Here is a 26,696-nt window from a genome sequence, read left to right as displayed (position 1 = left end):
TCAAGAAAGAAACAGCTGAACATGTTTTCCACACTAGCTACCATGAAATGGACAAACTGAGAGTTGTACCGCATGACTTTGCCCAAGGTCTAATGGCATGTACAGAAGTTGGTGGTCAAACCTATTTCCAATAATATCCACAAAAAAAAAAAAGAAAAGAAAGAAAGAAAAATAATCATCCCGGCTTCACAAAGGACCATAAGTTCATAATCAAATTTTGTCTATTAATTCCTTATTTAATGTGCAATTTTGTCCAATTCTGATCACTTGTAACCTAGCTACTTCTGGTCAACCTTTGTCAAGTTTTTAGCTTCTTTCTTCCTTATCTTTTTTGAACCTTCAAAACACAATATGCTTTTTGATTTCCCCCTCGAGTCAAGCTGATGCTCAAATGCAAGCATCCCTTTCACCAAAGTCATCATAACATAGTTTACATATTTTCAAGAGAAATTTCCAAGTTTTTGTAAAATCTCAAATATTCTGTGAACTAATCTTCCATCTTAGAGGTGAAGACATGACCATTTAAACTGACATCGATAATCAATAAATATGTGGATATAATTTTCAATATATATATATATATATATATATATATATAATTATCGGTATTTGTATGTGTTTTTAAAATTAAAAAAAAATGATTAGAATCTAGTATTGTTTATTGTAATAGTTGATCATTAATGGTAACAGACTCGAATCTACATTTATGTGAAAAAAAAATTGATTACATGCAATTAAATTCGAGAACAATATTGGAAAGTGGATCATATATATAGGACTTTAAAAAAAAAAAAAAAGAAGAGACTGATGTTTGTTGGTAGCTTACATGGTTGAAAATTACATAGAACTGGGAAGTGTACTTTGGCGGAAAACCCGTGTCATGTTTTTCTCTCTAGCTAAGCTACATGATGCCCTGCTGCCTGCATTTCACAGTCCAAGTTTGGTGCTCTTCAAAATCCAAAGTGGTAACAGATATTCGGTTAGAAGCAGCACTATAGGCTAAGCTATTTGAATAATTTGATTCAACTGGCGGGCCTCCTTGATCTTAGATCAGTCCTGAAATCTCTGTCTTGTACGCTTTAAAGCAATTGCAAATGTTGTCTTTAGTCAAAAGACTGTCAGTTGCATGCCGATAAATTTTATTTATTTATATTTTCTTTCACTATTGTGTCCATCTTAAATCAATAGAAGCCAAAAGACCTTTCCCCTCTCCAAAAAAAAGTTCATGGTCTAAAACATTAAATCAAACGATCCAATCGCTCTCCTGTTTCAGCTTTTGCTACGCCCCTAAGAGCTCCCTTACAAGTTTGATAGTAGGAATTGCTGTTTCTGCTCTGATCGGATGCTCTCATTCAATTCATTATAACCTAAATTCCATATGCTCTTTACATTTCTTGATAATATCTTTTGGCTAAGATCGAATATAGATTTATATATTCTTATTTTTGTATAATCCTAAACAAAAGATGAATAATTTGTCTTAAATCTTTGGTAAAAATTTAGGTATTAAACAAGTAAAGATTGTATCCTATCCTCCATGGATAGGGAGCATGATTGAAGAAAAAAAAAAAAAACAAGTAAAGATTGGGACAAGTTGTTGGCCCAAATAAGAAAATTGGAACAAGTTTTAATCATTTTGATCCCTTATTTCTTGAAATCTTAATTTACAAATAAATAAATTGGAAAGCTAATCATGTGTAGACTAAATTGTTAAATGTTGAAAATGTGCTGATCAATTGGTACTTAATAAATACCATAGCTAGAATGATCTCGATGTATATCCCACTTTGATTTGGAAGCATGTGTACAAAGTGCAACCAAGCCGCCCTAATAAAACCCCATACAATAAAATAAGAGAAACACAACGGAGTTAGTGGTCTGACGGTTCAAAAATTTTCTCCAACAATGTATGTTGATATTATTATTGTGAGTAATGTATGTTTCGGGGTACTTACATATTATATATATATATATAGTTTGGTCAGTTGAATAATTGCACGAGTATAGAGAAAGCATGATAATATGAAATTATCAAAACCATCATACCCTGACCCTAAAGCCCCAAAAAACAATCCCAAGGTACCACCCCAAATCAAGGAAGTAAGCTCGTAGAGGCCAATAGTTTTAAGGACAGAAAACATAGCCCACCAGCTTTTCTGCCCCACTTTATAATAAAGCAAAAGCAAAGAATAAAAAAGAATACTAAATAAATGAAGGAAGATGGAAAGAAAGGAAACATAGGCAAAGCGCCCCAACCCCACCTCTCCTATAAAAATTCTTTCAAGGGCATAGACTCAAAGTTTCTTCAGCCTCATCTGAGAAAGCAAACAGGGAACTCTTATACCTTTAGCAAAGGCCTGTTTGGTTGGGTGCATAAACAAGGAAAACTTAGCAAAGTGAAGAGAGAAAGTGAAAGGGAAAGGGAAAGGGGAAGGAAAGGAGAGAAAGATTTTTCTTTCTTGTGTGTGTGAGTGGGGGGGGACTTCTTTTTGAAGGAGAGGCATATGAAACTGAAGGGTTTGTTTTTTGCAGCTCATATCAGTGCAACAAATGATGGCAGGAAACTCTAGTTGGTGGAGCATGCATCCACCTTCTCAACAATCTTCTGCTTTGTTAACTCCATCCCCTTCCTTCTTCCCTCCTCAATATGTTCTCGGATCTTCTACTCTTCCTCCTAATTCTTTGGCTGATAACCAAGAGCTTCCACAGTCATGGAGCCAACTACTCTTGTGAGCTCTCTCTATCTCCCTTTCTCGACTTCATCTCTACTTTTTTATGGTAGTTACTACTCTCTTTAACCTGCTTTCATGGTCTTCTTGATCCATAAACCATCTTTTTACGGTCTCGCCCTATACTATATATCTTCTCTATAGTTATCTTTTTTTTTGTCAGCTCCTTTTCAAGATGCCTTTACAAATTAACTATCTCAACTTTTTTTTTTGTTTCCTTATTACTGTTTACAAATTGAACCTCTTCCTCTCCCTCTCCTTCTCCATCTTTCATCTAGCTAGCTTCTCTCTGATCTAACCTTAAACGTATTTCTTAATGTGTGCTTTTTATTGCTTCTTTTGGTTATCTTAGTAAGATAGATTTTCTTGCATACAAATTCTAAGGCACTAATAATTATGGTTCTGGGGGTTCTTATTTGGTGGTTAGGGGTGGATTATCCGGCGAAGAAGAAAGGTTTGGTCCAAGTCATTTTCAGACAAAAAAGTTAGAAAATTGGGAAAACCAAATCCTAAATCCGTCTCCGAGGGTTCCAGTTGTTGACGTAAAGCAAGAGGTTACTCAAAATAGCAACTTGTACGGTCATGGTGATGAAGAATTTCAAGCATCTAAGCCGCCTGCTGCTGTTGCTGCTTGGTCCCATATCATGCCAGTTTCTTCTCCTAGGTCTTGTATTACTAGTTTAAGTAGTAGTAATATATTAGACTTCTCTTATAACAAGGCGGCAGATGGGACTAATACTCAACCCCTAGATCATTCTTCTGAGGTAAGAAAGAGAAAACAACGCCTCCCCCACCCTTTTTAAATTTTCTTTCCTTCTTTTTCCTAGCAAATCTAACAAATAAAAGTTCTTTTATTTTTTTTCTGGTTTTTTTTCTCATTTTCTTCTTTGCTGCTATATCTTTTTATGTTTTCGTTTTCACAGTGTAATAGCACGGCCACAGGTGGGGTGTGCAAGAAGGCTAGGGTTCAGCCGTCTTCAAGCCAACCACCTCTAAAGGTAACACAGAGAATCTTTCTTTCTCTCTCTTTTTTTTTTCTCTCTTTAATTCTGTGTGCTTGTGCATTTGTGTCTGTGTAGAATATTATGTCGTTCTTGATTGTCTATTTTCAAGTATGTCTTGTTCTTTTCAGCTACTACTACTAGCTATAACCATTTATAAAAAATAAAAATAAAAAAGAAAGCTATTAAAACATTGTGTGCTGATTTTCCTGCATTATATTTATGCTGAATCCAGGTGAGAAAAGAGAAGCTAGGAGATAGGGTAACAACACTTCACCAGTTAGTTTCCCCATTTGGAAAGGTAAAACAAAATTCTCTTTAACTTGTTCATCAGCTAGCACAAAAACTGAACGTAAGGAATAGTCCAGATTACAGAAGCCGTTTTATTCTATAATAGAACCCATATCCTTTGATGTTTTTATTTCCTTATTTTATGTATATGCACTGATCAAGGCTCTTTTTTCTTCTTTATCTTTTTTCATTTGGCTTTTCTCTTTTAACATTAAAGGAAGATCTGAAAGATGACTTGGGGGTTTGTGTTGTGTTTGTGTGCTCTTTTGCAGACTGACACTGCTTCTGTTTTGTTAGAAGCTATTGGGTATATCAGATTCCTTCAGGGTCAAATTGAGGTGATGTTTCTTCCACGTTTTATACTCTCTGCTAGTAGCTCAGGAATCAGTGAGAAGCATGTAGTTTAAAGTTTCAATAATTCATGCTATTCTTTATCATTCCTTAGTTATGGAAGTCATAAAATTTTATTCTCTTTTCCCCACTTTAAACGCAGGCGCTTAGCTCCCCTTACTTGGGCACTGCATCCACAAACATGAGAAACCAACAATCTGTAAGTACCCATACATACATACATATATATATATACACACACACACACTCTCTCTCTCTCTCTCTTTTTTCCCAAAGCGAGACTAAACCTTTCTCTCTCTTTCTCTCCCCCTCACTCTCTCTTTTAGTATATAAATATATATATATATATATATATATATATATATATATATGGTTAACTGCATATTATACTTGGTATGATATACTTACTATTTAATTGATAGGTAATTTTGATTTAATTTTTTAGGTACAACGAGAAAGGAATTGCGCATTTCCTGAAGACCAAGGACAGGTATGCTTTATTGGATCCATCACCTCACAAAAGCAAAGTAGGGGAAGGGTTTGTACATGGAAAGCATATGTTTTTAACTACTATTTTATTCATAAAGGAAGCCATTGAAAGAACAAGGTTCTCAGCTTTAAAACACTTTTACAAGTGAATAAAAGTTAATCAAAAGCATAATTTGGGACTGCATAAGATTAGTATGTAATTTAAAAAAAAAAGAAATGAAAAGAAAAGGAGTTGAAGATAGAAAGAGTAATGCTTTTTCCCTTTGCTTTTCCATTTCTCTCGTTTTTAAAATTAGTCGTTGAAAGACACCTACCAGGAAAGCAAAGGAGGCTCCTTAACCAGGAATGCTTTCTTGATATGACACACCTCTGTCTTTCTCTCTCTCTCTCACTCATTTGACTAATTGTTCATTCATACAACATTATTTATATCATCATCATTATCCTCCTCATCATTACTGCTATTATTATAACTTTATTTTGAAAAATGAAAGAGTACCCTTTCAGACACCACCATTATCCATTTACATATACATATGAGTTATGAAAATCATTGCACTCATACTGTTTTTCTTGACCTTTTCCTTTTCCAATTAATGGAGATTTACTTCTTTTGATTATAATAACAGGATATCCAAGATAAGCCAAAGGACTTAAGGAGTAGAGGGCTGTGCTTGGTTCCAGTATCTTGCACTCAACAAGTTGGAAGTGATAATGGTGCTGATTACTGGGCACCAGCTTTTGGCGGCGGGTTTTAAGGAGGCAATTAACGTTTGATTAGATTGCAGCAACTGCTTTGCTTGAAGCAATTTCAATGGAATGGAATGGAATGATATAACATCATGAGCAGTCACTCTGCTGAATTCTATAAGGCTGATTGCTCATGATGCTATTGCATTCTCCACCAGATGATAAACTATTGTTCTTGTACCTTGTTATTAATTTAGGATAGCTTTGTATTGTAGCTTTTCTTTGACCTATGAACTAGAGCTTCGTCTATGTGAAGTTCACTTCTATTATTGTTCATCTCCAAAAAAAAAAAAAAAAAGGAAAAAACTTGTTGGGAAAGCACCATTCTTTCTTGAGGAAAGAATCTTGACTCTCACAAATGAACTAGCTCACGTCTTCTCTTTCCTTTTTCCCTTTTTATTTTTCATTTTAACCTTTTCATTGCTATCCTTTAGAAGGATCCTTGCAAGCTTAAAAAGAATAAACAATGGCCGTCCCTTTAGAGATAAGGCTAACGAAAATGAATATATATGTCCAAAATTAAAACATGTTCATGGTTGTACAAAATTGCACATAAAATGTTCAACTTTCATATTGGCCAAAGGCCATACAAGAAAAAATTGCTCACTTCTTCACAAATCTTTATACAGGGATTTTATTTTATTTATTGTGCCCAGTAGCATCAAGGAAGAACAAAAGAGGAAAACATGCATACATAGCTAGTTACATTGTCTTTATGGTGTTTTAACCAGTTTTTTTTTTTTTGAAAAGCTTTAATGATGATTCCATTAGTTGAAGAAAAGTGTACAAAAACTACCCTTTTTCTGGTAGTAGAATGGCCAAATCATGTAGGACAAGTCCCTAGCATGAAATGTGCCATGTAAATGCCAAAGTAACAACAAAACCCGATAAGCAGCCACTGAATGATGAAGAAAAAAACCAGAGCCATCACCCTAGCATCCAGTCGAGTAACAGCTCCGCAAAAGCAGCTTTCAGGTTGACCAAAACACTTGGTATTTATATAGATAGTTATGATTTTTTGAACGTAGTGTTGATCAACTAATACAAAGATAATGAGTCAATGGGATGAGATTAAATTAGTTGATTTGCATGTTGATTTTCTGGGATGTATATGCACACCATTTTGTGCATATTTCCTCTTCGTCGGCTCTTCTCTCTCTCGCAGTCGTGTTGGAAACACTTGCAAATTACACCGGTGTATACAAAAAGCTGATTTGACCTAGTGGCAATCAACCCTTGGTTGTAGGGCAGCAATTGTTTCAGCTTCAAATTTAAGCTTTTTCTTTGTACTAATTAAGGATGGAAATAGAAAATTTGAATGGAAAGTTTTTTAATCCAATTAGGTTTTCATAACTATTTGGAACAAAAAAGCTCTCGAAAGTCATAAGCCTCCTCTTCCCTTCCTCCAAATTTCACATTATATAAAAAAAAAGATTTAAAATCTCTGTCTATGTTTTTCATAATTTCTCTGGGCACTTGCTTAATTTGGGTTCATGACGTTCATTCACCTGTTGTTGTATGGTGCAAGTTCTCCAATTTCAGATAGCAGCAGATCTTTTGCTTAATGGTGTAGTATAAAATTTTGTTAGCTATGACCTCTCCATTCTATTCGCTGCATCTACTGCCCTTTGCATACTCCAATTAACATGTGATACAATTGCATGCAAACTTCAAAGACAAAGGCAATCATACATATATTACTAAGCGTAGGATAAAATACACTAACTCCCTTGACTTTTGATCATAATTATATGTGGATCTATTAGTTTTTAAAATGAATAATCCGTCTTAAAAGAATATTTTCGCTGGACGCATAAATCCTGTTATTAGTCAATCATCAATATTTTTATTAGTTTGATAACATAGTAATATTTTTAAGATAATTTTACCCTTCATTAATTTTTAAAATTACCACAATATAAATTATAATTTTTTATTTTAATTTTGTTCTCTTTTCAAAAAAAAATTCTTTCCACCCAACCACCAGTTGTTGGCGACTCTCCCTAAAGAAGCACTGATCTGGGGCTCTTAGGGAGATCAAGTCGGATTTGACATTCCATGATCAAATTTAGCTGCTGATCCGGCATGAGAGAGGAAAAGAGTGAAAAAAAGACATTTTAAACATTTCAAATTTAAGCATTAATGTCGTTTACATGTTTGAGATGAAATGTTCATTTTGAACACTAATGGATTCACGTATAATTATTATCAAAAGTTGAGGGGTTAATGTATTTTACCCTAATCTATAATATACAAGGGCTACATATATATATACTTGATTTTTATTTTTATTTATTTTTCGTTTAATATCTAGGTTGTATAATAATTAATGATAGTCCTTCTTTTTCTTTCTTCTTAAACATCCAAAGTTGAAAAACGTAAAATTACGGAGAATAACCTGCATATTTTAAAATACAAATAGATAAGTAAAGTGATAATATATTTAAATAATTTCAATATAAAACGTGAAACACATTTGATTTTACTCACCCACCTTTAACTAAAATCTTGTTTGTCTTTATTTTTTTTAATTAATTTTGAGATGTTGCTATAGAGTGGATGAAATAGAAGAGCTATATCCATATCCATATATTAAAAGCAATACATAAACTGTTAATTCAAATATGAAAGGGATTGAATCTCTTTGAATGGGAAAAGCAATGCTTAGAATGCAATCATGGTGATGAAAAAGCAAACCAAAGCAATCCCCTTCAACATTGGACATTGGCATGGCCCCTTTGACAGACTTAAAATAACTTTACAACTGACAATAATGAGGCATTTGACAATGAGAGTACAATCCATGTGTACCATTCATGTTAATAGCTTTTCTCCTCTTTCCCCCTTTTTTTTTTCCTATTCCCCCTTTTCAATGTTCACGGCTTAAGGCATCTTAGCTAGATCACTATTATCATTATCATTATTATATATGTTAAGAATAGTCCTCATAATTGATATTTTCCTACTTCATCAGAGCGCATGAATCGTGCAAAGCAGACTCAAAAAACTTTTGCTAATTAAGTTATAAGTTGCGTTCTAAGTTAAATTTCTTATACCGACACATTAAAATTAATTGTCATCATACGATTCATTAATTATATAATTAATATATTAATATGTACATCATATGTAACATGAATGAAATGAAAAAAATGATTGTTTTTGTTGAAGAAAAGAGTCAAAAAATAAAATGTTTCTTTTTTTTCTTTTGTAATTTATCTTTGGGGTTGAAGGGGAACTTTGCATGAGTACTCATTATAGCAATCCATATCTGTTTCTTAGCCATATCTAACTGGAAAGCTTGAAATATGAGCAACTGGGTGGCATGGCCGGGTGCCAGTGCCAGACCACTCATGTCGTGAAGCAGACCCGAATATGCCAAAATGGACCCCATTGCTTTCGGGTCTTTCTAGACCACTTTTTGAGATTTCACTCAATTCAGATGGCCCACTCCCACGTAATCCTCACGTAATTTATTGCATCAACCCCCCTCCCCCCCTTCATCAATAACTCTTGCTATATTATAAAAAAAAAAAAAGAAGACTTAGCTAAAATTTCTTATAGAAATTAAAATTAAATCTGATCGTTTCTATTGAATTTTTATATAAATCAAGTATTTGAAATTTTAATTAATTTGAATATTGTTTTATATTTTATTAAATTGATATTTTTTTCTGTTGAATAATATTGCTCGAATGTTACTTATAAATATCAATTTTAAATTTTATTAATTTAGTGATTTTGATTTTCAAATAATAATATTTATTTGATTAATTTTGACAAACTTAATTTAAAGAATTTTATCTAAATTTCTTTTAATAAAAAATATAAATCTAAAGTTATAACGAATCAAATATTGTATTATCTGCACACTTTAACGTCATGTTTTTCACCCATTTTCAGATTATTTAAAACAACTTTAATCTTATTTTCTTGTGTAAAGGATTGATGTTGGATTTTGTTGTTCTATATTCAGCCCAAGCCCATCTTTCATTTTTTTTTCTTATGATAGGAACTCTCTTTATTCATGAAATCATATATATTATTTCAAAACTTTATTTTATTTAACAAAATTATAATAACAAAATCAAAGCCGTTGGATATCATTTTAAAAAAATAGGCCATCTCATCAGTAGGGTTATCTTAGAACAATGATGAATTCAAGATTTTTAGAACAACGATAAATTCAAGATTTTATATGAGAGGTTAAAGGATAATTATAAAAAAAATCATAAAATTAAAAATTAACGAGTAACCATCGTCACCACTTTAACTCCACTGATGTCTTAAAGGTCACCATGAAAAACATTTATTAAGTTAAACTTATACTGAAAATTTTATTTTTGTTTTGCTTGCAAGATTATTATATTAAACTAGGTGCGAAAATGGGCCTCAATGCAGAAGTGATGCTCAAGAGAAGGTGAAACATGCCATAACATTTTGAATTTTTGATGCAGAATGCGACAAATGTTACAAGTAAAAGATTTAGGTGCCAAAGTCATTACTTAATAATACAGAAAATGACCGACCACTAAACTAAGATAACTTCGCAATTATTTACATTTTCATATAACAATGATATATCTTGATTCATTTTTTAATGCTAATAACAACAAAATTAGTGCAAATTAATTGAAATAAATAAGTCCCAATATAAGGCAAACTGTCAAGCCCTTTTAGTGTTTCTTATTATATAGGTCAAACTGTCAAGCCCTTTTAGTGTTTCTTATTATATATGTCAAACTGTCTTAATATATGGTTGGAGTTGAAAGTAAAAGTAAATGAATTATTATTTCCCTTTTATGATAAATCATACTTAAATATGTTTACATAAACAAATCATATAGCAGTTAAAATAAATTAAAATCGATACTACCTTTTAGCCATAGCAATAATAAAATAAGAAACTCCTTCTATGAGATCTTCTGACCTAATGCTATTCCTAATGATAAATATAGGGCTAATGAATTGCTGTGTCAGAGAACCTTAAGATATCTATTTATAGACTTCCTCTCGTCAAGGAAATCTCAAATCTCGTAAAATTTAAGGGAAATCCTCATCTAAAATTTGAAATAAATTTTATTTATGCCACTTAAAGTAATATTATCACATACTTAAATGTGAAACATAAATATTTAATAGATAATAACAGATACGTGATAAGGACCACAATTGAATTTAAATTTAAATAAAATCTAAAATTCCGACATTCTTCCACTTGGTCCAAACATTTTTTATTTTAATATCTACACAATCTATTAGTTTAATTATCCAAATACTTGAAACAAAAGGAATAAATTACACAAATCATGACGCTAAGTCCTTTAAGAACAAGTATTACCTTCCACATATTACAATACAAAAATCTCTTTTGCAAAAAGCTCAATATGTGGTATATAACTTTTTCAATAAACCTCAAATGTTTATTCAAGGTTCTAATAAACAATTGTTATTCTCATTTAACTGTATACAATTTGAAAGAGAAAACAATTAAAAAATTAAGAGTTTCTGTCAAACCCTATTCTATAAAATAATTACGACGTCATTTACATGCTCAATAGAATGGTTACATATTTAGGAAGTTTGAGAAATCGTTAAAAGACGATATTGCCCCTAATGGTATAATTAAGTCGATTAAGCCTCAACTAGTTCAAATAGGAATTTTAAGGTGAAATTAAGAGTTTCACAGTTCAGGGATGACTCAAAATGGTAATTCGGAGTTCGAGGATCAATTTGGAGTCAAACCGGAATTTTCACTATCCAAGGGCAAAATGATCATTTGCCACTTGGGAATAAAATGAAAATTTTTAGAAAATATTTTTTTGGCCCCATTTGACTTATTGGAGTATGATTTGAGTATTGGAGTATGATTTGAAGTTTAGAAGTGAAAATTTTTAATTTCGGTATAATTTGAAGTATAGGGGCGAAATGGTAATTTTGCCATCTCGGGGGCAAATCGGTAAATTTTCACCCCCGACACTTGTCAAGACCAAGGGATTTTATTCATCATGAAAATGGATAAACATGAGAAATGTGTGGTGGAGAATTAAAGAATTAAAAGTCAAATATTTAAAATTTGAACCAATAAAGAAATGCCATGTGTCATGTTTTTATTAGTTTATTATTTCTTTATAAAAAGGCAAAAAATCAGCCCATTTCTCTCATAGTGATCAGCCAAACCAGAAGAGAAGAGAAACCAAGGAAGAACAAACCCTAGGTGGGAAAAATCAAAGAGAAAGTGTTGGAATTCAAGGATTTGATCAAGCAAAGGTAAAATTTCTTTCATTTTGCTAGTGATTTACCTTACCCATGGATTTTCCCTTAATTTCCATGGTTAAATTACATGTTTTCATGATGAATTCATGGCTGCCCAAATGGGTATGGAGAGAAAATGAAGTTAGATTAATTTGATTTTAAGTTATGTTAGTGTTTTAAGTTAGTTTAGCATATTTAGAAACAAAACAACAAGAAAAGAATTCATTTTCCTCCATTACCATTATTGGCTGAATTTTCTAGGGGAATATTGGCTGATGATCTTGATGTTTATTTGAGGAATTATGATGAATAATGATGAATTATGAGCCTACAAAAATAATGAGAATTTTCGGAGCAAAAATATGAATTTTTACCCACTAGGGGTATTTTCATAATTTGCTACTGAGACTGATAATTTGCACCACACTGAGGAACATTAAGTCAATTTAGGTGCAATTGAGGTATAGAAACTGAAAAAAATTAATTTGGGATTAAATTGGACGCGTTAGTAATTTAATCGGGTAATAGGCCGAATTAGGTTAGCACCGCATTTAAGCGGTAGTCGGATAAGTTGCATGTCATATCATGCATATACACCGAGCCTGAATTGATTTTATAATGGTCAAGCATTAATGTGGTGAATTATGTATTGTACATTGTGGATAGGTGGTGAGCAAATTACACTGGTAAAAGTACAGAGATTGTGCTTGAAGACTGGGGTTAGGAGTATATCGACTCCTAGAACTGTGAGTGGACAACTTATCGTCTTAAATATCTAGAGTTATTATACTTGTTTGATGCTTTTATTGAATGGTGAATTTAAATTATAAAATATTATGTTTTCCAATTAAAATGTTTTTTTAATAAAAATGAGATTTATACTGATTTTGAAATCAAATATTGTTTTGGAAAAATTGAGTATATGGAGACTGTGTTGAAATTTATGATTTTATATGTTATTGAAATTGGGGCTTATGACACTATGGTAGCATGATGGCTAAATTTTTGGAGTTGGCATGAAATATATGAACAGTTTTGGATTGGTCTCAATAGACTGGATTAAATTTTATTCGCCATATTATGCTACTGAAAATTTTATGGGTCTGGTGGTATATTAAACGGTCATTGCAGTGGTGGGGGTTTCCGTGGACTGCCTATGAGAGGGGCACGGTAACTCAATTATATACTTACCTCCGGGGGGAGATGTTGGGTGAAGTATCTCCTGAGGTATAATTTGAGTGCACTTCACGTTCGGGCCACTACGTGAGAGTGAGACTCAGTGTAAAACCCGACCCTATAAATACATGTCATGACATACATGCATTGAGTAGCATGTTATTACGCTAGAAAAGCACCTAAGAATAAACGAAACCTGATATTGTACCTAACGGTACACTTAAATTTTTTTAACCTCGAACTAGTTCAAATAGGAATTGTAGGATGAAATTTAATATTTTATAGTCCATGAATGACTAAAAATGATTGTTCGGAGTTCGAGGGTTCATTTGGGGTAAAATTAGAAATTTTGATATTTAAGGGCAAAATCGTCATTTTGCCACCTAAGATAATAATTTGATCATGGAGTGAAATTTTTGATCAAGATTAACTATTTGGAGTATAATTTAATGATAGGAAGTGAAAAAGTTTAATTCTGGTGATTTTTGGAGTGTAGGGGCAAAATCGTAATTTTGCCACCCATGGACAAAATTTGAGATTTTGAGAGAATTTAGATCAAATTTGACAAATTGGAGAATGGTATGAGTATAAGGGGTGAAAAATATGTCTATGGACAATTTTTCAATTTTTGGGGCAAAAATGTAATTTTTGACTTTTACGGGGGCAAAAGTGTAAATTGCAAAAATTACTCCACCGAGACTTTGGATGAGTCTGAGAATTTTATCTAAGCTATGAATATATGAGACAAGTGTATGGTGAAAATTTGGAAACAAATGGATGAAATTTTAAAAATGGGCCAATGGGAAAGTGACACATGGCATTTTTTTAATGAAATAATATTATTTTAATGAAAAGTCAGCCATTTAAACCCAAATTTTGAGTGCTGGCCGGCCATAAGGAAGAAAAACAGAGGAAATAGAGAGGAAAGGAAGAAGAAAAGAAAAACCAAAGAGAAACAAGAAAATTCAAAGAGAAATTCGCGGTTTTCGACCGTTTACGCGTCTAACGGTAAGATTTTTCGATTTTAGCTTGATTCCTACCTTTCCTATGCCTTTATTTCCATTTAGCATGCTTGAGGAGAGAGATCAAAAAGTGATATCAAGGGCTGGACGAAATTCTAGGAGAGAGAAATTGAAATTTTTAGGTTTTGATTTTTAGTTAAATTGATAGTTTTAGTTAGTTAAATGTGTTTAGAAATTAAATTGGGCAAGAAATCATTAAATTTTCACAATACCCACTCTTGGCTGGATGCTCAATGCTGTACAATGATGATGAATTGATTTTATTCTAAGGGAAATGAAGAGAAAATGATGAAAAACGATTAAACGTGATAGAAAAACAAAGTAGAAAATTTACCGAGTTAATGTCCCATTTTTGGCCGAATTTTCCAAGGAAGGGAGTGAGCTGATTTTTGTTGTTTTTAGAAGGTTATTGGCTGATATTTGATGGTTAGAAATGTTGGAGAGAGAATGGGATGATTTAGAGCTAAAATGGAGCGCGTTAGCAATTTATCGGGCAAAGTGCCAAAAATAGGTTAATACCGCATTTAAGCCGTTTTAGGCTATTGCATTTCATACCATGCATTAGTATAGGATTTAAGTTAATTATATAGTGATTTAGCATCAATGTGATGAATTGTGTAAATTTTTGTAATGTGTTTAGGAGGAGAGCCTTCCGGAAAAGGCAAAGAAGTCGTACCAGACGAGTAGTGATCGGGGCGCTTAGAAAGCTTTTAGTTTGTACAAACGGTGAGTAAACTTATTATTATTGTAAATTATCTAGAGTTTATTTTAAATGCCCTTTATGTATTTTATGAAATGAGAACGAGATTAAAACGGGATTTTTGATGTTTTAAGAATAAATGTGACAAATAAAAATATACTGTATTGATTATGAAATTGAGTAATTGGAGGCTACAAATTGACTTGAAAAATATATATTTTCCTAGGAATGGCTTATGAGAAATGAGTATATGTGGCTATATTTTGTGAATGCATTGGGAAATTTATGTAAGTTGTTTTACTATGCAGGCTGGATAAATAAATAAAAGCCACGTTATACTGTCGAAATTTTATTAAAATTGGTGGGTTAGTCACTGCAGTGACGGGTTTCCGTGGACTGCCTATTAGAGGGGCACGGTAAACCCAGTTATATAGTTACTCCGGTTGTAGAGGCGAGGAGGGTAACTCCTGGGGTAGTATTAGAGCTCACTTCACGTCGAACCCCCACGTGAATGTGTAACTCGGCCAACGCCAAGGGACGGCTTGTTTTTAAAAATAAAAATGTGTTTCACGTGTGAATATTTTAACACCCTTGGCGGACTCGGTTAGATACCTCGGCCAAGGTATCCCCGAGGATTAGTTTTGGCTTGAGCCTTGTTTTAATAAAAGCCATAAGCCTTAACAATTGTTTTGGTAAATTACAAATACTTTGTGGTTTAAGAAATAAATTGAAAACATTATGAAATGAGTTGAAATTTGTTGTTTAAACTTGCCTCCATTTTACTCGCCTTTAGATATTTATGATAATGTCTGTTTACTCATTGGGATTGCAAAATCTCACCCAACTCCTTTCCACCCATTTCAGGTTCAGTATAGACTGTAGATAGCTGATCTCATCGAGGACTACCATTGGATCTGCATTTTCCAAATCGTAGGTTCACAGTCCTCTCTACTTTTGTTTATTCGGGGGCCCTCTTGTTATTGTAAATTAAATTAAATATTTTGGCTTACTGTATTTCAGTATGTATAAATTTATTTAGCTTTTACGCTATAAAAATTATTCACGTATAACTCTATAAATATTGCTTTATAAGAAAATAGAATATTTCCCTTAATATTTCTTTTATTTTCTTATTATATTCAAATAACCGTAATTTCGTTTTAAATGAAGATTTTTGACTCTTAAACTCATTTTGAATATGAATTATGTATTTTGTACTTGTATATTACGTTTTAGCCAGTTTTGAAATTTTTGAGAAAAAAATGACCAAAATACCCTTGTGTGGCGAAAATTTTATTTTGATTGTTTTTGATCTAAAATAGTAAATATTCTCTAAAAACTCGATATTTAACAATGATTGCTCACAGGAAAGGAAAGAAACTGATATGTAAGCCTTGCGGGGTTCCGGTTGGCATTCCGGATAATGAGTGTCAATTGGGACGTCGCGGCGATTGTCATGGGCCTGAGGGAGGTTCCGGGTTGTGACAATTCTATTGGTATCAGAGCTTTTGGTTTTAAAGATCAAAGTTTTTAGTTTTAAAGTTGTTTTAAAAATTTACAATATCAGTGTGGCCCCGGATTAAGTTAAGTTAGGTTAGGTTGAATAGAATGCATGCATCTGCATATAGAGCCTAAGGTTACCTAAACTTGCTCGTATTTTTTTTATAGATTACAATGCCTCCTCGACGCGGACGTCCACCTCTCACTAGATCGGTTGGGAGGGGAAAAGGTCGTTCCCAACGTCATCAGCCAAATATAGTAGAGGAGGAATCAGCTGCATCTACCATTCGGGCAGCACCTGCTGCTGAGCAGGCCGATAGTCCTCCACATCCCCCATCTCCTCAGCCACCTACGGGTATTCCCGCATGCCTACTGAGGCAGCACAAGCATTGGCAGCTTTCTTTGCAGCAATGGCTGGTCAAGCTCAGACTGGTCAAGTTCCACCTGTAGTGCCTCCAACTACTCCTTTAGTTCCACCACCAGTACAGGATGTATCCATTTCCAAGAAGCTGAAGGAGGCTAGGCAATTGGGTTGTGTATCTTTCACGGGTGAGTTGGATGCCACTGTGGCAAAGGACTGGATTAATCAGGTTTCAGAGACACTCTCTGATATGAGATTAGACGACGACATGAAGCTGATGGTGGCTACGAGATTATTAGAGAAGAGGGCTCGTACTTGGTGGAATTCGGTGAAGTCCCGTTCCGCTACTCCTCAGACATGGTCTGATTTTCTCAGGGAATTCGATGGTCAGTATTTCACTTATTTCCATCAGAAAGAAAAGAAGAGAGAATTTCTGAGTTTGAAACAGGGAAATCTAACTGTAGAGGAGTACGAGACTCGTTTTAACGAGTTAATGTTATATGTGCCAGATCTGGTAAAATCTGAGCAGGATCAGGCCAGTTATTTCGAGGAAGGGCTCCGTAATGAGATTAGAGAGCGGATGACAGTGATTGGTAGGGAGCCGCATAAGGAGGTGGTACAGATGGCTTTACGAGCTGAGAAGCTCACGACTGAGAATAGGAGGATTCGGACTGAGTTTGCAAAAAGGAGGAATCCTGGTATGTCTTATAGTCAGTCAGTAAAAAGAGGCAAGGACTCAGCGATTTCAGGGAGTACTACTTCTGTTTCCGTGACATCTCCTCGACCTCCATTTCCACCATCACAACAGAGACCTTCGAGGTTTAGCAGATCTGCTATGACTGGTTCTGGGAAGAGTTTCGGAGGTTCTGACAGATGCAGAAATTGTGGGAATTATCATAGTGGGCTATGTAGAGAGCCAACAAGATGTTTCCAATGTGGACAAACGGGTCATATTAGGAGTAATTGCCCACGGTTAGGACGAGCCACGGTAGTTGCATCATCTTCACCAGCTCGCACTGATATACAGAGGAGAGATTCTTCTGGGTTGCCACCGAGACAGGGAGTGGCCATACGGTCCGGTGTGGAGAGTAATACCCCGGCACATCCACCTTCGAGACCACAGACTCGTACCTCGACAAGAGTTTTCGCTGTGACGGAAGATGAGGCACAAGTCCGACCTGGAGCAGTGACAGGTATTATGTCTTTATTTGATAAAGATGCTTATGTTTTGATAGATTCTGGCTCAGATAGGTCTTATGTGAGCACCACATTTGCATCAATTGCTGATAGAAACTTGTCACCATTAGAGGAAGAAATTGTAATTCACACCCCTTTAGGAGAAAAGCTAGTTAGAAATAGTTGTTATAGAGACTGTGGGGTAAGGGTAGGCGAGGAAGAATTTATGGGTGACTTAATTCCTCTAGAGATCCTAGATTTTGATCTAATATTGGGTATGGACTGGTTAACTGCACATCGAGCGAACGTGGATTGTTTCCGAAAGGAAGTTGTTCTTCGAAATTCGGAGGGAGCAGAGATTGTGTTTGTAGGGAAACGTCGAGTATTACCGTCCTGTGTAATCTCGGCCATCAAAGCTTCAAAATTAGTGCAGAAAGGGTATCCGACTTATTTGGCATACGTAATTGATACTTCAAAGGGGGAACCTAAGTTAGAGGATGTCCCGATAGTAAGTGAGTTTCCTGATGTATTTCCTGATGATTTACCGGGACTGCCTCCTGATCGAGAGCTTGAGTTCCCTATTGATTTACTTCCAGGTACCGCACCTATTTCTATCCCTCCATATAGAATGGCTCCAGCAGAGTTGAAGGAGTTGAAAGTACAATTGCAAGAGTTGGTGGACAAGGGTTTTATACGCCCTAGTATATCTCCATGGGGAGCACCGGTTTTATTTGTGAAAAAGAAAGACGGTACACTTCGGTTATGTATCGATTACCGACAGCTTAACAGAATGACCATTAAGAACAAGTATCCGTTACCGAGGATTGATGATCTTTTCGATCAATTACAGGGAGCTACAGTGTTTTCCAAGGTTGATCTAAGGTCTGGGTATCATCAGTTGAGGATTAAAGAACAAGATGTACCCAAGACAGCGTTCAGGACTAGGTACGGTCATTATGAGTTCTTGGTCATGCCTTTCGGGTTAACTAACGCACCGGCAGCTTTTATGGATCTCATGAATAGGGTGTTCCACCCTTACCTGGACAAGTTTGTTATTGTGTTCATTGATGACATACTGGTTTACTCGAGAGATAATGATGAGCACGCTGCCCACTTGCGTATAGTATTACAAACTTTGAGGGAAAGACAGTTGTATGCAAAGTTTTCGAAGTGTGAGTTTTGGTTACAGGAAGTGGTATTCTTGGGACACGTAGTATCGAGAACTGGAATATATGTTGATCCTAAGAAAGTAGAGGCAATTTTACAATGGGAGCAACCTAAGACAGTGACGGAGATTCGTAGTTTCCTCGGATTAGCCGGTTATTATCGGAGGTTTGTTCAGGGGTTTTCCTTAATAGCAGCTCCTTTGACCCGTCTAACTCGTAAGGGAGTTAAGTTTGTGTGGGATGATGTTTGTGAGAATCGATTTCAGGAGCTAAAGAACCGGTTAACCTCCGCTCCCGTTTTAACACTTCCTGTTAATGGTAAGGGATTTGTAGTATATAGTGATGCCTCAAAGTTGGGGTTAGGGTGCGTATTGATGCAAGATGAAAAAGTTGTGGCTTATGCTTCTAGACAGCTAAAGAGGCATGAAGCAAATTACCCTACCCATGATTTAGAGTTAGCAGCAGTGGTGTTTGCTTTAAAAATCTGGAGGCATTACTTGTATGGTGAGCATTGTCGGATATTTACGGATCATAAGAGTTTAAAATATTTGCTCACCCAAAAGGAGCTTAATTTGAGGCAAAGGCGATGGTTGGAGTTGATAAAAGATTATGACTTGGTGATAGACTATCATCCGGGAAAGGCGAACGTTGTAGCTGATGCCTTAAGTCGTAAGTCTTCATCGTCTTTAGCAGCACTTCAGAGTTGTTATTTTCCAGCATTAATAGAGATGAAATCTCTTGGGGTCCAGTTGAGAAATGGTGAGGATGGATCCTTATTGGCAAACTTCATTGTGCGACCTTCGTTACTTAATCAGATCAAGGACATTCAGAGGACTGATGATGAGTTAAGAAAAGAAATTCAAAAACTGACCGATGGAGGAGTTAGTGAGTTCAGATTTGGAGAGGATAACGTCTTGATGTTTAAAGATCGAGTTTGTGTTCCTGAGGGAAACCAGTTGAGACAGGCGATCATGGAAGAAGCTCATTCATCTGCTTATGCATTACATCCCGGAAGCACCAAGATGTATAAGACTATCAGGGAGAATTATTGGTGGCCGGGTATGAAGCGAGACGTAGCAGAATTCGTAGCAAAGTGTCTCGTATGTCAGCAAGTTAAGGCGGAGCATCAGAGGCCAGCAGGTACACTTCAGTCTTTACCTGTTCCCGAGTGGAAATGGGAGCATGTAACTATGGATTTTGTTTTGGGATTGCCGCGGACACAGAGGGGAAATGATGCGATTTGGGTGATCGTAGATCGGTTGACTAAGTCCGCTCACTTTTTAGCTGTCCATAGTACATACTCTATTGAGAAGCTGGCTCAGCTCTATATAGATGAGATTGTGAGGCTACATGGAGTTCCCGTTTCTATAGTGTCAGATCGAGATCCTCGATTCACTTCTCGATTCTGGCCGAAATTTCAAGAAGCTCTTGGAACCAAATTGAAATTTAGCACTGCTTTTCACCCACAGACGGATGGTCAGTCAGAAAGGACTATCCAGACCTTGGAGGATATGTTACGGGCTTGTGTCATTGACTTTATTGGGAGTTGGGACAGACATTTGCCATTGGTGGAATTTGCTTACAACAATAGCTTTCAGTCTAGCATTGGTATGGCACCATACGAAGCTTTATATGGAAGGAAATGTCGTACTCCACTTTGTTGGGATGAAGTGGGTGAAAGAAAGTTAGTGAGTGTGGAATTGATCGAGCTAACTAATGACAAGATCAAGGTTATACGAGAGAGGCTAAAGGTAGCCCAGGATAGGCAGAAGAGCTATGCAGATAAACGGAGAAAAGACTTGGAGTTTGAGATCGATGATAAAGTTTTTCTTAAGGTTTCTCCTTGGAAAGGTAATAATTTGAATACTTTGAAGTATTAAATCTTATTGATTATACTATCATGATAAATTATGGTGTTTTATTGGATAATGAAAGGTGTGATTCGATTTGCGAAGAGGGGAAAGCTCAACCCGAGATATATTGGACCATTCCGAATAATTGAAAGGATTGGACCAGTGGCTTATCGGTTAGAATTACCTCCAGAGTTAGATCGGATCCACAACGTTTTCCATGTCTCCATGCTTAAGAAATATGTACCAGATCCCTCTCACGTCCTCGAAGCACCTCCGATCGAGTTGCATGACGATTTGAAGTTCGAGGTACAACCTGTGAGTATCTTGGATCGAAAGGATCGAGTACTGAGAAACAAGAGTATTTCAATGGTCAAAGTATTGTGGAAAAATGCTCGAATGGAGGAAATGACATGGGAAGTAGAGCATCAGTGGAGGAACCAATACCCGCATCTATTTGTCGAATCTGGTAAGTGAAATTTTGAGGTCAAAATTTTATTTTAAGGGAGGTAGAATTGTAAAACCCGACCCTATAAATACATGTCATGACATACATGCATTGAGTAGCATGTTATTACGCTAGAAAAGCACCTAAGAATAAACGAAATCTGATATTGTACCTAACGGTACACTTAAATTTTTTTAACCTCGAACTAGTTCAAATAGGAATTGTAGGATGAAATTTAATATTTTATAGTCCATGAATGACTAAAAATGATTGTTCGGAGTTCGAGGGTTCATTTGGGGTAAAATTAGAAATTTTGATATTTAAGGGCAAAATCGTCATTTTGCCACCTAAGATAATAATTTGATCATGGAGTGAAATTTTTGATCAAGATTAACTATTTGGAGTATAATTTAATGATAGGAAGTGAAAAAGTTTAATTCTGGTGATTTTTGGAGTGTAGGGGCAAAATCGTAATTTTGCCACCCATGGACAAAATTTGAGATTTTGAGAGAATTTAGATCAAATTTGACAAATTGGAGAATGGTATGAGTATAAGGGGTGAAAAATATGTCTATGGACAATTTTTCAATTTTTGGGGCAAAAATGTAATTTTTGACTTTTACGGGGGCAAAAGTGTAAATTGCAAAAATTACTCCACCGAGACTTTGGATGAGTCTGAGAATTTTATCTAAGCTATGAATATATGAGACAAGTGTATGGTGAAAATTTGGAAACAAATGGATGAAATTTTAAAAATGGGCCAATGGGAAAGTGACACATGGCATTTTTTTAATGAAATAATATTATTTTAATGAAAAGTCAGCCATTTAAACCCAAATTTTGAGTGCTGGCCGGCCATAAGGAAGAAAAACAGAGGAAATAGAGAGGAAAGGAAGAAGAAAAGAAAAACCAAAGAGAAACAAGAAAATTCAAAGAGAAATTCGCGGTTTTCGACCGTTTACGCGTCTAACGGTAAGATTTTTCGATTTTAGCTTGATTCCTACCTTTCCTATGCCTTTATTTCCATTTAGCATGCTTGAGGAGAGAGATCAAAAAGTGATATCAAGGGCTGGACGAAATTCTAGGAGAGAGAAATTGAAATTTTTAGGTTTTGATTTTTAGTTAAATTGATAGTTTTAGTTAGTTAAATGTGTTTAGAAATTAAATTGGGCAAGAAATCATTAAATTTTCACAATACCCACTCTTGGCTGGATGCTCAATGCTGTACAATGATGATGAATTGATTTTATTCTAAGGGAAATGAAGAGAAAATGATGAAAAACGATTAAACGTGATAGAAAAACAAAGTAGAAAATTTACCGAGTTAATGTCCCATTTTTGGCCGAATTTTCCAAGGAAGGGAGTGAGCTGATTTTTGTTGTTTTTAGAAGGTTATTGGCTGATATTTGATGGTTAGAAATGTTGGAGAGAGAATGGGATGATTTAGAGCTAAAATGGAGCGCGTTAGCAATTTATCGGGCAAAGTGCCAAAAATAGGTTAATACCGCATTTAAGCCGTTTTAGGCTATTGCATTTCATACCATGCATTAGTATAGGATTTAAGTTAATTATATAGTGATTTAGCATCAATGTGATGAATTGTGTAAATTTTTGTAATGTGTCTAGGAGGAGAGCCTTCCGGAAAAGGCAAAGAAGTCGTACCCGACGAGTAGTGATCGGGGCGCTTAGAAAGCTTTTAGTTTGTACAAACGGTGAGTAAACTTATTATTATTGTAAATTATCTAGAGTTTATTTTAAATGCCCTTTATGTATTTTATGAAATGAGAACGAGATTAAAACGGGATTTTTGATGTTTTAAGAATAAATGTGACAAATAAAAATATACTGTATTGATTATGAAATTGAGTAATTGGAGGCTACAAATTGACTTGAAAAATATATATTTTCCTAGGAATGGCTTATGAGAAATGAGTATATGTGGCTATATTTTGTGAATGCATTGGGAAATTTATGTAAGTTGTTTTACTATGCAGGCTGGATAAATAAATAAAAGCCACGTTATACTGTCGAAATTTTATTAAAATTGGTGGGTTAGTCACTGCAGTGACGGGTTTCCGTGGACTGCCTATTAGAGGGGCACGGTAAACCCAGTTATATAGTTACTCCGGTTGTAGAGGCGAGGAGGGTAACTCCTGGGGTAGTATTAGAGCTCACTTCACGTCGAACCCCCACGTGAATGTGTAACTCGGCCAACGCCAAGGGACGGCTTGTTTTTAAAAATAAAAATGTGTTTCACGTGTGAATATTTTAACACCCTTGGCGGACTCGGTTAGATACCTCGGCCAAGGTATCCCCGAGGATTAGTTTTGGCTTGAGCCTTGTTTTAATAAAAGCCATAAGCCTTAACAATTGTTTTGGTAAATTACAAATACTTTGTGGTTTAAGAAATAAATTGAAAACATTATGAAATGAGTTGAAATTTGTTGTTTAAACTTGCCTCCATTTTACTCGCCTTTAGATATTTATGATAATGTCTGTTTACTCATTGGGATTGCAAAATCTCACCCAACTCCTTTCCACCCATTTCAGGTTCAGTATAGACTGTAGATAGCTGATCTCATCGAGGACTACCATTGGATCTGCATTTTCCAAATCGTAGGTTCACAGTCCTCTCTACTTTTGTTTATTCGGGGGCCCTCTTGTTATTGTAAATTAAATTAAATATTTTGGCTTACTGTATTTCAGTATGTATAAATTTATTTAGCTTTTACGCTATAAAAATTATTCACGTATAACTCTATAAATATTGTTTTATAAGAAAATAGAATATTTCCCTTAATATTTCTTTTATTTTCTTATTATATTCAAATAACCGTAATTTCGTTTTAAATGAAGATTTTTGACTCTTAAACTCATTTTGAATATGAATTATGTATTTTGTACTTGTATATTACGTTTTAGCCAGTTTTGAAATTTTTGAGAAAAAAATGACCAAAATACCCTTGTGTGGCGAAAATTTTATTTTGATTGTTTTTGATCTAAAATAGTAAATATTCTCTAAAAACTCGATATTTAACAATGATTGCTCACAGGAAAGGAAAGAAACTGATATGTAAGCCTTGCGGGGTTCCGGTTGGCATTCCGGATAATGAGTGTCAATTGGGACGTCGCGGCGATTGTCATGGGCCTGAGGGAGGTTCCGGGTTGTGACACTCAGCCAACGCCAAGGAACGACTGTGTGTCAGATGTGAAAACATGTTTATGGGTATGGGTCATTGAACAACCTTGGCGGTCTCAGTGGGATACCTTGACGAAGGTACCCGCATGAATGATTCTGGCAGGGGCCAAGTTTAAGAAATTCATAAGTCGAAAAATTTTGATGAAAAGAAATTGTTTGGTATAGATTGAAACGAAATTTGTGTTATGAACATTATTGAGATATAACGTTTTTATATTGTCTCCATTTACTCGGCTTTAGATGCTTTTGATGGTAATTGTTTACTCACTGGGATTATGTAATCATAATCTCACCCCTCTTCCTATCCATTTTTCAGGCTCGGGATAATTTGTTGATAGTTGATTAAGATGAGAATTAATCCCGAAGTTGCATCCTAGAAAGTAAGGGTTCGTAGCCCTACATCTTCTTAGTCAGTTGGGGGCTCACGTGTCATTGTAAAAGTAATTTTATTCTTCAATTATTTGATTTAAAGTATGTATGAATATATTTAGCTTTTACACCATGTTTTTGGCGAGTTTCGGTATTTTTGAAAAAAAATGACGAAAATGCCCTTGTGAGCCAGAAAGTAATATTTTATTGTTTTGATTTGGAAATGACTTATGATTTTTTTGAAATGTGAGATTTAATAACTGTCGCTCACTGGGGAGATGCGGAAGTTGATGCTAAGTCTTGCGAGGTTTCGATTGGCATTCGGGGTAACGAGTGCCTATCGGGACGTCGCGGTGGTTGTCACGGGCTCGATGGGAGTTTCGGGTTGTGACAGTTTCGCAATAAAATATGCTAACATGTTAATTTAAATGGTATGTGACAAGATAGAACTAAGTTCCATTCACAAAACATGACCCTTAAACAACTTTGGTGGCACTTTATTTGCTTTTATGTGCTCCTTAACAGCTAAATATTTAATGTCAATGTGTTTACTTTAACTTCCACTTTTATTATTCTTATCAAAGAACACAGTTGGTGGATTGTCACAATACAACTTCAATGACTTCGAGATACACTCAAAAACTTGAAGCCTATATATGAAACTCTTTAACCAAATACCCTATGATGTCGCCTCAAAATAAGAAACAAACTCTACTTCCATGGTAGAAATAGCAACTAAAGATTGCTTTGTGCTTCTCCAAGGTATAGCTCCTTCAGAAAATATGAAGATATATCCAGATGTTGATTTATCAGAGTCAACACAACCAGTAAAATCTAAATTTGAGTATTCAACTACCTCAAAATTGTCGAATCTTCTATATGTAAGCATGAAATCTTTAGTTCTTTGCAGTTACCTCATAACCTTCTTTGTTGCTTTCCAATGGTCTAAACTCGGGTTACTTTTATATCTTCCAAACATTCTAACTATAAATGAAATGTCTGGTCTAGTAGAGGCTTGATCATACCTGAGGCTTCCAATAGTTGAAACATATGGAGTATTTTTCATCTCTTCCCTCTTAAGATCATTTTTGGGACATTGGTTCAAACTGAACCTATCGCCTTTCACAGTGGGTGCAACATTGAGAGAACAATCTTTCATTTGAAATCTCTCAAGAACTTTATTGATATAGGCTTCTTGAGACAATTACAACAAATCTTGAGATTTGTCCTTATGAATCTTAATGCTAAAGACATAAGATGCCTCACTTATATCTTTCATATCAAAATGTTTAGAGATAAATTGTTTCACCTTATGCAACAATCACAAATCATTGGTTGTAAGTTAAATTTCATCCATATATAAAACCAAAAAGATTATTTTACTCTTACTAGCCTTGTGGTATATACATTGATCCATAACATTCTCTACAAAACTAAAAGAAGAAATTATGTTATGGAATTTTAAGTACCACCATTGACGGGAGGCTTGCTTAAATTTGTATATAGACTTCTTAAGCTTGCAAACTAGACTTAACAATTTTAGACACGACATTAGAAGAAACAAAGTTAAACAAGTTTGAGTTTAGCCTTATCATGTTTTGTGTCTTAATCGTGTCCACACAGTTAGCACATTTAAAACACGTTTAAAAATATTTAATTAATTGTGTTAATCGTATTATTATGTTTAAACATGTATAAGTGACACGTTTAATGTCAATGATGGATTTTATTAGTATGATAATGAATTTTATGTATATATGTTAATTTTATTATATTTGATGTTATTATTATTTGGTTATAATTGTTTTTATAATTATTGATTCTAAATTTGAATAATAAAATTATATTTAATTGTAAATATTT

The 26,696-nt window shown here is 34.8% G+C and overlaps 1 protein-coding gene and 1 long non-coding RNA gene across 2 annotated transcripts; both read left to right on the top strand.

Annotated features, from left to right (window-relative positions):
• Positions 1-2,269: 2,269 nt before the first annotated feature.
• LOC18595972 (transcription factor bHLH68-like) lies at positions 2,270-5,970 on the top strand. Its single transcript, XM_007024160.3, has 8 exons — positions 2,270-2,729; positions 3,157-3,493; positions 3,653-3,727; positions 3,966-4,031; positions 4,294-4,359; positions 4,515-4,571; positions 4,818-4,862; positions 5,491-5,970. The coding sequence occupies exons 1-8, from the start codon at positions 2,551-2,553 to the stop codon at positions 5,617-5,619; spliced, it is 954 nt and encodes a 317-aa protein (XP_007024222.2). The 5' UTR covers positions 2,270-2,550; the 3' UTR covers positions 5,620-5,970.
• A 16,162-nt stretch (positions 5,971-22,132) lies between these two features.
• Positions 22,133-24,002, top strand: LOC148762208 (uncharacterized). Its single transcript, XR_016026996.1, has 3 exons — positions 22,133-22,237; positions 22,892-22,977; positions 23,816-24,002. It is a non-coding gene; the product is annotated as an uncharacterized LOC148762208 (long non-coding RNA).
• The last annotated feature ends 2,694 nt before the right edge of the window (positions 24,003-26,696 follow it).

The sequence above is a fragment of the Theobroma cacao genome, chromosome 6, assembly GCF_053813885.1.
Source record: "Theobroma cacao isolate CCN51 chromosome 6, ASM5381388v1, whole genome shotgun sequence".
Taxonomy (NCBI): Eukaryota; Viridiplantae; Streptophyta; class Magnoliopsida; order Malvales; family Malvaceae; genus Theobroma; species Theobroma cacao.
Note: the sequence above shows the minus strand (reverse complement) of the source record. Positions and strands in the feature narration are given on the sequence as shown.